At 36.4% G+C, this 11763-nt stretch overlaps 2 protein-coding genes across 2 annotated transcripts; both read left to right on the top strand.

Annotated features, from left to right (window-relative positions):
• The first annotated feature begins 1194 nt into the window (after window positions 1-1194).
• On the top strand, window positions 1195-7395 carry LOC107670611 (myelin-associated glycoprotein-like). Its single transcript, XM_016463254.1, has 9 exons — window positions 1195-1284; window positions 3076-3226; window positions 3363-3427; window positions 3595-3957; window positions 5154-5462; window positions 5558-5815; window positions 6870-6963; window positions 7046-7067; window positions 7152-7395. Exons 2-9 carry the CDS (start codon window positions 3186-3188, stop codon window positions 7314-7316), a joined length of 1317 nt encoding a protein of 438 aa, XP_016318740.1. The 5' UTR covers window positions 1195-1284; window positions 3076-3185; the 3' UTR covers window positions 7317-7395.
• A 2845-nt stretch (window positions 7396-10240) lies between these two features.
• On the top strand, window positions 10241-11243 carry LOC107670574 (sialoadhesin-like). The gene is made up of 4 exons (XM_016463212.1): window positions 10241-10308; window positions 10435-10499; window positions 10643-10998; window positions 11220-11243. Exons 1-4 carry the CDS (start codon window positions 10292-10294, stop codon window positions 11241-11243), a joined length of 462 nt encoding a protein of 153 aa, XP_016318698.1. The 5' UTR covers window positions 10241-10291.
• Window positions 11244-11763: the final 520 nt, after the last annotated feature.

Below are 11763 nucleotides of genomic sequence, written 5' to 3'. Positions count from 1 at the left end.
TGTGTGTAAGCAGTTGAAAAAAACCTGTAAGAAAAACTAATAACTAGATTGAAAAGTTTGAAAGACAAATTTATGCTGGCTTGTCTTATAAAGTCTTGTTTAAAAAACTTAAATGGTTTGGTCAGTTAGATGTTCTAGATGCTTGCTAAAGTGTTGCTAGTTGGTTGCTAGGATATTCTGGGTGGTTGCTAGGCTCTTGCTATGCAGTTGCTGGGGTGTTGCTAGAGTATATGTTGATAGAGTTTGTTCTGGGTGATTACAGACATTCCCACCTCTGTTAATAACAGAAAATCAAACATTGTTATCAAAACTGATCCCGTTTCAGTGCTTTGATAATATTGTATTTCTTTCTAATGTTAGGAAATGCAAAAGTTTTTGTTGCTCTTAAACTTGCACTAAACGTGATTATACCATCTAAGTAGCCTATGTAATTTTAATAGAACTGCATGTCTTCTTTAGTGATATAAACTCAGAAACATTTATAATCTGTTGAAGCTTTTTATATTGTGCATTGACTTGGTGCCATGATGGATATTGAAATGTTATTTATTTTTCATTTTAAACAGTATAGATAATTACTTAATGGTAATACAATATTTGTGAACACAACTGTGTATGTCAGACCATAAATCCCCAAAAACTATGCATGGGGGCTTGCTTTGGTGTTGCCACCCCTCATAGACCCCATGCCACCCTAAAAAATATCTTCTAGATCTGCCCCTGTGCTTAGGGCCCCAAAGGCTCGGGCCGGCCCTGATGGGGAGAGACATAAAGGGGGCAAACGGCCGGTCATATGTTAATGAGATTGAACCAGAATTTTTTTCTAATTTACACAGATTTACACAGAGCTGGAGGCTATGAAAAGAAAATGAAGAAGAAAATGAAAGAGCAGCGAAAACAGAGGAAGTCTGTCTATGAACCCTCTCTGAAAGATCGTCTCAAACTCAGAAGGTTTAAAAAAGGACATCTAGTGGATAGTGTTGAAAAGTACCCGATGACCTAATTCTTCCCAATAGTATGTTCCTGCACAACCGGAGGCTGCAGTTTCAGGACCGCAGTTCTAGGACCGCAGTTCTAGGACCCTATTCTTTTGTAACAGCGCCACCTACCGAATTACAAAAGAATAGGGTCCTAGAACTGCGGTCCTGAAACTGCAGCCTCCGGTTGTGCAGGAACACCCTTCTCAATTCTTCCGCCGGGATTATTAATTCGATGGACACTACTATCTCATGAGGCCAGGGGAGAGGATTTAAGAATGACAGTGAAGCGACGCGACTGATGCTGGTAGGTTATGTGATAGTAACACCATGGTGGATATAATACGAATATCATTTACACTACCCACATTCACACGATATAGAACATACTTTTTAACGGGCGCTAAGTAAATTCAAATACGAATGTAGTAGCCTACATACTCAATACAGTAGGCCTACGCGATTTCGGACGCACCGCGTGTCTACACCAGACGCGAGCGGCGCGACGCGACTAAAGACAATTTATTATACTCGGTGCTGCTGTCTGCACTGAATGCAGCAAGGCGGCGGGACGCGACACGAAAATGTCCCGACAGCAAACTGATGCCCTGTTTTATTTCTGACATACTCCAAGCGCTCACGCTACTTTTGACAAGAAGAACAAATGGATTTGTCTCGTCCAGTGTGGACAGCTTCCGGCGCGACGCGATGCGACAGCGGTTGCGTTTACTGTAGACACGGTGTCATAACAAAAAAGGTAGTGAAAGACACAAGGTCCCAAAAAAAGAAACATAAATCTAATAAATAAGGTATACATAATAACTAACTAAATATGTGTGCAACATTCTCTTTGTGTCACATTCCACACACTCTGGAACGCTTCCCATTCCAACATTCCAGTGTCATTTCAAATGTACTGTAGCTACACTTGGAAATTTCCCCACAGAAACCAAACCTGGGAATGTTAAATAGTGATTGTGGAAATGAGCCTAAAGAAATCCCTAAAAGTTAGTGGAAAAATATTTTCTTGCACTTATGAACTGTCTTAAAATATTTTCATAGATCCTATAACTGCTCTCAGTTCTTTTATGATAATTAAGTTGGCCTGAGAAAGCCAATTTACTGAAATCCGACTTAAACTTATAGTTTATATCACGCAATTCTGACTTGATTTCTCAGAATTGACAGTTTATATCTCACAAATATCATGACCTTTTAACTCGCAATTGCGAGTTTATACCATGCAATTCTGAGAAAAAAGTCAGATTTGTGAGATAAAAAGTCGCAATTACCTCTTTTATTTTTTATTCAGTGGCAGAAACGGGCTTCCATACATTCCAAACCCATATGACTATTTTTCTGTGGAACACAAAAGGAGATGTTTTACACTGTTTTATATAAAAGTATCTGAAAGATGGTTTGAAATGAACAAGAAACATATTTTTATTTCGTCATCGGAAAGTGTTAAATACATGGACTTTTTCTTCCATTTTACTATCATCACAAAATCTTGGTTGCATCTGCGACCTTTCTCTACTCTATTTGTAACGCGTAAAAGCATATGTGAGCAGTGTGGTGTTTATTGTGGGGGCAAAACACAACCATTTATAGGCAAAGAAAAGAACACTCATCACAGTCACACCAACAGTTTCCTGTGTGAGTTCTGTTTTTACACTGTTGCTGGCTGCTTTTCCCATATTTCAGAAGCCTTAGAGTATCATTTTAACAGTTTAAAACGTATTGTAACATATTTTAGGTTCTTTTTCATCCAGCTCTGTGTATCTTTTACACAGTTTTCATTTCTTTAACTGGGGACCCTTGTGCTTATTTACTTACCCTTGTCTTTTCACAGTTTAATAGTAATGACTTTATGAATTTCTTTACTGATAAAATAGATAACATCAGAAATAACACACACAAGTTTATATATATATATATATATATATATATATATATATATATACATTACATTGTATATAGTTATTTAATAGGTTATTTTAAATTAATAACATTTTACTTTACTTCTGCTTTTTGGATTTAAGACCGAATCTAATCTCAGTCTTTTCATAGATTTCAACATCCTTCACTTCTTCATTAGATTTTCTGCTGGTATTAAAATGAGCTGTATTGGTGGTAATGGGCAGATGCTGAACTGCAGTTTCCGGCGAGACACTGTGACTCCACCACAGCTGAAACAACAGGTCACTCATGCCTGCATTGCTGTTTAGTCTCATGAAAAACTATTTAAGGTAAACTATCATATTTGTTCGGAATTAGGAATTATTTAATTGTAAATGGTTACAATTGTCAAGACAAACAGACAATAAATTATGCTTATATAATGTCATCATGTACATTTAAACTGCTTGATTTCTAAATACACAGCTCACCTCAGATGACTCTCAGAATGTTTGCTGCAGATCTTCTGGTATTCAGCTCTATTCTATCAGGTTGGTCTTTTTTTCTTGTTTGCATATCAAAGTTTGACAACCATAAAGTTAATTTTATTTTATTCATTTTACACACACACACACACACACACACACACATACATATACATATGTATATAATTTTGTTAATTATTATTAAGTCTAATTATAGCACATTTGTATTCCAGCTGCTTGGGGTCAGTCAGTCCTGAGCGTATCACTCCCCAAAACCCTCAACAGCACCAGCGGCTCTTGCCTTCTGATTCCTTGTCTATTCAACATTTCAAAAGAGAAAGAAAACATTCTTGACAGTTCACCAGAAGCAACATGGAGACGAGGATCTCTGTGGTCACTCTATGATACAGATCGTTTCACCATCGATCACCGTCAGAAGGAACCTGTGATGGAAGTGCTGGGTGACCTACGAAAGAAAAACTGCACTTCTGTCATGAGGAACCTCACCAGCCTGCATTCAGATCGTTACTACTTCAGGATTCAAGCTGAGAACTTCGGTGCGACTGGAACAAGAGCTGTGCATATAAATGTGTCAGGTAAGTCCGAGCAAATGTTTTGATAATAAACCAAGATACTACCAAAACCAGGTGTTTTCAGTGGCACCAAATCTTTGAAAAATGACACTATTAATAAGCTAGATATAGTTGTAAAAAATTTAATCGAGTGACAGTTTTTTTCGCTAGAACCCTTTTTTCAATATTTGGTCACTTTTCCCACAGTTCTCCTAAACAACGTTTAGCTCAGCAGTTAATTTCACATTCAGAATGCACTAAAACTTCCAAAACACTCATTCTTCAATCAAGTCATTCTTTTATGACACTAGCAAAGCTTGTCAGCCAGCAAGCACACTTTATCACTGATATTGATATTCATACTGCACATGCTCAATTAGCCCTATGTTTATACAACTGGCCCCAGTTCAGTAAACTTTCACAGAGGTTAACAGTAGTAGGCTATTATTACATTTAGTGTCTTGATTCAATTAATATTTTGTAGTTCAAATGTATTGTAATACATGCAATTAACCAAATGTAATTAACCAAAACATGGTTGTTACTTGTTACGTGAAATAGTTTTTTTTCCATTTATTTTTATTTATTTTTTTTACAGCCAGTTTAACTTATTGAAGACCCTGTCTGTGAACAAATAAAATAAATAAATTGAGAAATTATATTTACGAATGATTTTAATTACATTTTAATGAATGTTGCAACTGCCACTGTGGACTGTTGCAACCATCCCCTATTATGGGGTCAGTTGCAACATTTGACTTTGTCTATTCAAGAGTTAACTGTATATTATGACATGTACACATGTTACAGCAGGTTGGGTGAGTAGCTGACAGATGTGGCTTATTGTTTTAAAATGTAGGCTTTCCAATACAAACCGCCTGAGAAACTGAAGGAAATACAAAAAGTGTTGGAACCGTCCCCACTCGCCACTAAATTTTTACCTACTGCTGAAATCTGTATTAAAAAGTACAAAAAATAAAATAAAAAATCTGACAACTTTTCTCACAATTCAGAATTTTTTTTCTCAAAATTGCAAGTCATTTTGACCAGTATGACTCAAACAATAACTAAAAAAATTATAATTTCGGTTATACAGACATGTAATAAAGTTCCATTGAAACAGCTGTTGACAACTGCATTTACAGTTTAGAGAATGTTAAGACTGTTTGGAAAAAAGATTTCTATAAATTAATACCATTACTATCTCAATATCCGGATAGATTCCTTGGCTGAGCCGAATGTGACTGTGCCGGTGCTCAGGGAGGGTGAGGAGGTGAATCTGACCTGCACTGCTCCAGCTCCCTGCCCCAGTCACCCTCCAAATGTAATCTGGGCTCCTGCATTAGGTGGTGACGTAACACAGAGGACACAGCTGAACGCTGATGGGACTCAGACTGTTTCTGCCATCTTGAATTTCGTCCCGTCGTTCCACCATCATGAGCTGAAAGTGAACTGTGTTTCTATTCATCCTCTACACAGAGAGGACAGACCCCTGCTCAGCCACAAGATGGTCATCCTCAGTGTGGAGTGTGAGATTTTAACCCAACACATTTTGTAGCTTTTTTCTTTTTATTGTTGTTTGTTTTGAAAATGCACACTCTGTTTCTTTTCTTTCCTGCCCCAGATCCTCCTAAGGAAACATGGATCTCTCTCACAGGCTTGGTCTGGCTTGGTGATAAAGTGACCCTCACCTGTCAAAGTAATGCCAACCCTCCTGCTGTCCACAGGTGGTTCAAGAAGAGAGCAGGTGTAGAGGAAGAACTGGGCATCTCACATGTGCTTTCCTTCACTGCGGCCCATGAGAACACTGGGGAATACATTTGTGAGGCACAGAATCAATATGGTGCAATGAACTCCACAAACCTACAGATCACCGTCATAGGTCAGTCTGTTCAGTTTCACCAATGTTACACTTCAGTTTTTCTCAAACATTTTGGCCCAATGTCTCGAATCAGAACACTTTTCCAGTAAGTTTAGATCTCTGAACAGTTAATTTCTTGTTCACACCTAATTTGAATTTCTTATTCTTTACCGTTTTTTTTTTTTTTTTTTAATAATCACTAGGACCCATTTCTCAAAGTCTTCACATAGTGAGCACAATGTAGGCTAAAATCTGGATCATTTAAAAACAACAACAACAATAATAATAATAATGATAATAATAATAATTATTATTATTATTATTATTATAAACTTAATTTTATATAGTGCCTTTTTATTTGCTATATATAGCAGCTTTGTAAAGTTGGTGGGGGAAACAAGAGTAGCATTACTTAAGTTTAAATATTGTTCAAACAGAGAAAAAATGTGTCTTTAGAAAAATGTCTTCATCTAAGAAACACAATCAGAAAGGAAGCAAACATCAAGATTTCCACCAGATTTTGAGTGTATATAGATTGTTGTAAAAACGATAATGGAGGCAAGGGATGTCCAAGTGGTGATAAAAAGATTAAAGGGCCTGATATTGGGGCCTGAGGAACACCATGAGTACAAAACTGATCTCAGACCTGTAACCACCCAAATTAACTGGTGATGGTCAGTAACATTTTATTTTAGATTTAAACCAGTTTAAGGCTGTCCCCAAACAACACTATCAAGATGAGTAAGTACCATAATAGACTATGATCAACAGTATCGAAAGAGGCACTAAGATAGAAAAGGAGGAGGACAGAAATTGAGCCAGAATCAGATGCCATCAACAAGTCTTTGGTAACTTTGACCAAGGCCGTTTCAGTACAGTGAAATTTATGAACACCTGACTGAAGGGGTTCAAGGTGGTTATACAAGCTAGAAGCAACAGCAAATTATTTTTTCCAAGAACATAAGATTTGAGACGGCGTGATAATTGTAAATAGTTGTCCAGGTCAGCATTTATATATATATATATATACAGCGTTACATCAACAATTTTTAATGCTGCTCCTTTGTTTTTGCAGGCATATCCTTCACTGCTTTCCTCTCAATTTTGACAGCTTTATCATTGCTCATATTTGCACTTCTTGCACTTCTTATTCTTATGATTTACAGAAGGTAGGATCTTGCTAGATTTCTTTTTTAATTATGTATCCTATACATTATTTGAGATAATGTTTTCTTGTTTTGGTATATGCAGGTGGAAAGAGCCAGTCAGAAGTGTAAGTATGTTTTCTGCCATGGTATGTTCTTCATGAAGTTATAACACAATAGAAGTTCAAAGATCATTTATCAATGCATTTCAGGAAACAAGCCAAGATCAGAACATTTATACCAATGTGTCCGCAAGTGCAGTGAAAAGCGAGCAGCTCCAATCAAAGCCATGTGAAGATGAGAACACCAGCACCATTAACCCTGAACACACATTCAAACATGATCTCCCCGACGAAAGCATCTACGCAAACTGTTGAAGTGAAAAGTAGCATGTTTTAAAGGGGTCATGTGATGTTGCTAAAAAGAACATTATTTTGTGCATTTGGTGTAATGCAATGTGTTTATGCGGTTTAAGGTTCAAAAAACACATTATTTTCCACATACTGTACATTATTGTTTCTCCTCTATGCCCCGCCTTTCTGAAACGCGTCGATTTTTACAAAGCTCATCGGTCTGAAAAGCGAGGTGTGCTGTGATTTTGCTTTCACAACGAAACACAGCGTCACACACGGCGGTCTACAGTGAGCAGAGGCCGGGGGCTAGCGTGAGGAACGGCGTGAGGGTTAGAGTGAGCAGAGGCGGGTGGGCTTGAGAACGGCGCGGCCGTCAATTTCGATGAAGGAGCGTCCGGAAGGACATGTGACGACTCCGGGCTGGACTCTGCTTCGTCCACTGTGAAAGCCGATCCGGCGATCCACAGCGCAAAGTTGTAGTATTTCCTCAGCGATCAGCACAGATCAGCTCCAGGCATGAATAAGCAGATATCGTCCTCTTTTGGAAGGCCAAACAAAGTAGTTTCGCTTTCACAACGAATCACACAGTGCCTTCACGACATGGCGGCGGCAACAATACTACAGCGAGAATAAAAGTTGCGCCTTCTTTCTTTGCGTGAACATTTGGGCGGCGTTATGTAAATCTTCCCACATCGTGACGTAGACATGTGGGGGCGTGTTAGAACGAGACGTTTTAGGTAGGCGTGGCTGACTCTTAACTTTTATAAAGAATATCTCTTTGGATTTGAGACTTTAATCTTTGCAACTTTACAGATCTTTATGCACCAAGAGCTTGTAACACTCCAAAGAGAAAGGAAAAATTGAAATCGCATCATATGAACCCTTTAAACATGTTCATGGATCACTGATCAATTAGTCTCAGGATGTCAGTAGTGATTGTAATCAGTATTAGCATATGTACACTTCCCAAAAATCATTTTCATCTATTATGTTCAGAACCATATCTTTGCTACTTACTTCAAAGAGTGAAAATTCTCCAATTCGTTAACGCTGAATCTACACTGAACTACCTGTACCTTTATTTTTTATATTGATGTGATACAATTCCCTTCACGCTTTTACGAATTTTAGCGGAAGCAGCGGTTTGAAGTTAAAAACGTCTTGAAATTGTTTAGCATTGTTTATTAAAAAACACGCAGCTTTTCACTTCATAAGATATTAAAGCAGCACTATGTAACTTTTGGCGCTCTAGCGGTTAATAAACAGAATTGCACACATCCCGCGGAAGTACATTCCAATCGGAGCTACTTCTCTAAGTTTATGTCTATGGCGATTCACGCAGGTATGTGTTACTCCGCAGCGGTGACGACCCGACCAGGCTACAATAGTCCAAATATAAGTACTTATTATAAGTGTACCGTAGTGATTCGGAATAAGACAAAAACGCGGTTTGGAAGATTAATTCATGATGTACTCGCTCATACATTTTGCAAATTTTGAACACAGAAAAAGTTACATAGTACTGCTTTAACAATGGACTGGAGTTAGACACAGTAGTCAACACACGCAACCATACACACACACACACACACACACACACACTATAGCAAATAGCATATAAATTGTTTGTAACATGTCTGTAAATTGTGTAACACTATCTTAAATAAAATATTATTTCTAGGTGTGTTTTACCTATTTTTGTTTTAGCAGGGAAAGTGAATCATTTTATGAAACAACTGGTTCAGTTGATTCGAAGTTTTAAAAAGCTAAATTTCTCCCATACTGTACAGCCCTGGAAGGTGAAGTTTAATCTTTAAAAAAAAAAAAATTCTACACCAGAAAAGTATTAATTGTCTGTGGTGTATAAAATATTGATGAATATTTCACTTACACTTTCTTTGCATGCCATGTTTAAGACTGTCATATCACATTCACTAAATTGTGTAGGCCTAGGTCTACGTGTGGTTTTAGATGTTTGTTGATAACTCATGGTAAAGTTCATGCTGTGCATGATAATCAGTGAACTGCTGTTTCCTGTAGTAGATTTTTACACCAAAGCAATGAAGTTTATTCAATTAGTAAAGGCTGCCCATTTTTGTCTGTTCAGTTTTGTGGAAAACTTGAAAAGTTATTACTCTTAAAAATGAAAACAAAACGTTTAACTGATCAATATTTAATTCATTTGTAAATTAATCACTTTACTCACAACATTTTTTAAATATAAAAGTATCTTATAGATGGTTTGAAATAAACAAGTGTTAAATGTATGGATTTTCATGTGTCTTCCTGCCATTTTATTATCTTCACAAAATCTTGTTTTTTATCTGCTACCTTTCTCTACTGTTATCATATTTGTAACATTGTGTGAAAGCATGTGTGAGTTTTTATCATGGGGGCAAAACACAACCATATTAAAGGCAAACCAAACCAAACACTCATCACAGGCACACAAACATCATCCTGTGTGAGAAGCCTTGGAACATTATCTTAACAGTTTAATTGACTAATGTTTTACTAATCTTTATTAATCTGCAATACAAGTAGAAACATATTTAGCTGCAGTGTAACATTTTAGTTTTTTTTTCATTCGGCTCTTTGCATATTTTGCTGGTTTCTTGTTCTTCCTGATGTATTCATTTCTTTAACTGGGGTCTTGAGTTTATGCACACCATAAAATTAATGCTAAAATCATGTCTGAACCGTAAACATGATTTAAAAATATATATATATTGCATAAAATTAATCAATAGATTGTTTGAAATAAATGAGAATAACATTTTACTTACTGCATTTTTGCATTTAAGACCTCTTAAATCTTTTCTCGATCTAACAGATTGCAACATCCTTCACTTTTTTTATATTAGATTTTCTGTTGATGTTAAAATGGTGATAATGGGCAGATGTTACTAAGTGAACTGCGGTTTTCTGCTGAGACACTGTGACTCCACCACAACTGAAGCAAGGACAGGTCATTCTTGTCTGGGTTGCTGTTTAGTCTCATGAAAAACTATTTAAGGTAAACTATTACATTTGTTTTGAATTTTAAATTATTTCATTGTAAATTGTTATTGTCAAGACAAACAGACAATAAGAGATGCTCAGCTATATGTTGTACATTTAAACTTGATTTCTAAATACACAGCTCACCTCAGATGACTCTCAGAATGTTTGCTGCAGATCTTCTTGTATTCAGCTCTATTCTATCAGGTTGGTCAGGTTTTTCTTCATTGTTTTACTTTCAAAGTTTAACAATCAGAAAGATAATTTCATTCATTTTACACATTTATTATTTTGATATATAATGCAATATATGAATTATTAAGTCTAATTATAGCACATTTGTATTCCAGCTGCTTGGGGTCAGTCAGTCCTGAGCGTATCACTCCCCAAAACCCTCAACAGCACCAGCGGCTCTTGCCTTCTGATTCCTTGTCTATTCAACATTTCAAAAGAGAAAGAAAACATTCTTGACAGTTCACCAGAAGCAACATGGAGACGAGGATCTCTGTGGTCACTCTATGATACAGATCGTTTCACCATCGATCACCGTCAGAAGGAACCTGTGATGGAAGTGCTGGGTGACCTACGAAAGAAAAACTGCACTTCTGTCATGAGGAACCTCACCAGCCTGCATTCAGATCGTTACTACTTCAGGATTCAAGCTGAGAACTTCGGTGCGACTGGAACAAGAGCTAAATTCTATTTTGTTTTTCAGCAATATATATTGTGAAATTAAAAAAATACAGGAATTTTCACAAGGTGGCTTGAACAGCTTTGTGTAGAAAGAATGAATTATTCTAGAGTTAGTGGGGTGAATTTATTCGGAAGTAATCTGCATAAAAAAGATTTAGGCTGCATTCATTTTTAAACATAATGCTCTGCAGTGAATGGGTACCATACCATTATCTCTTCTCAATATCCGGATAGATTCCTTGGCTGAGCCGAATGTGACTGCCCAAATTCGTAATGAGAATCATTTATAAATCTGCATGCTGTTGTCAACAAAAAGAAGCACGGAGATCTTCCTGTGGGTTTCTGCCAAAATAAAAGCAGAGAAAAGGCAACAACTCCATCAACATTCATAAATGATAGTATTGTAATTTTGCTGCTGTTCTGTAAAATAAAATAAAAAAGACAATAATAATGATAATAATAATTACCCTACAACTCTATTAATACATTTATTATAACATTCACACAGTGTTCAGTTTGGGATCTGTAATATATTCTAATGTTTTAAAAGAAGTCTCTTCTGCTCAGCAAGGCTGCCTTTATTTGTACAGTAAAAATACATGCCTGAATCAAGTCTCAAAAATGGCATTAAAAATGGTTAAAAATTAACTTATTAATTTTAAGTTAAATTGTGCTTTGTTGGCATAATGTCTGCTAGAATGTTAATATTATATATTATAATATTATAATGTTATAAAATATTTTTAAATTGTTGTTTTGTAATTGATTTTTTATTTGA

Source organism: Sinocyclocheilus anshuiensis, unplaced genomic scaffold (assembly GCF_001515605.1).
Source record: "Sinocyclocheilus anshuiensis isolate Anshui unplaced genomic scaffold, SAMN03320099.WGS_v1.1 scaffold140, whole genome shotgun sequence".
Lineage (NCBI taxonomy): Eukaryota > Metazoa > Chordata > Actinopteri > Cypriniformes > Cyprinidae > Sinocyclocheilus > Sinocyclocheilus anshuiensis.
Note: the sequence above shows the minus strand (reverse complement) of the source record. Positions and strands in the feature narration are given on the sequence as shown.

What these genes read in the sequence shown, in the direction of transcription:
- LOC107670611 (XM_016463254.1), top strand. Translation starts at nt 3,186, where the DNA reads ATGCCTGCATTGCTGTTTAGTCTCATGAAAAACTATTTAAG. An exon ending in GGTCATCCTCAGTGTGGAGT is followed by an intron (nt 5,463 to 5,557) that starts GTGAGATTTTAA and finishes TTCCTGCCCCAG; the next exon opens with ATCCTCCTAAGGAAACATGG. An exon ending in CCTACAGATCACCGTCATAG is followed by an intron (nt 5,816 to 6,869) that starts GTCAGTCTGTTC and finishes TTGTTTTTGCAG; the next exon opens with GCATATCCTTCACTGCTTTC.
- LOC107670574 (XM_016463212.1), top strand. An exon ending in ATTCAGCTCTATTCTATCAG is followed by an intron (nt 10,500 to 10,642) that starts GTTGGTCAGGTT and finishes TTTGTATTCCAG; the next exon opens with CTGCTTGGGGTCAGTCAGTC. An exon ending in CAAGAGCTAAATTCTATTTT is followed by an intron (nt 10,999 to 11,219) that starts GTTTTTCAGCAA and finishes ATATCCGGATAG; the next exon opens with ATTCCTTGGCTGAGCCGAAT.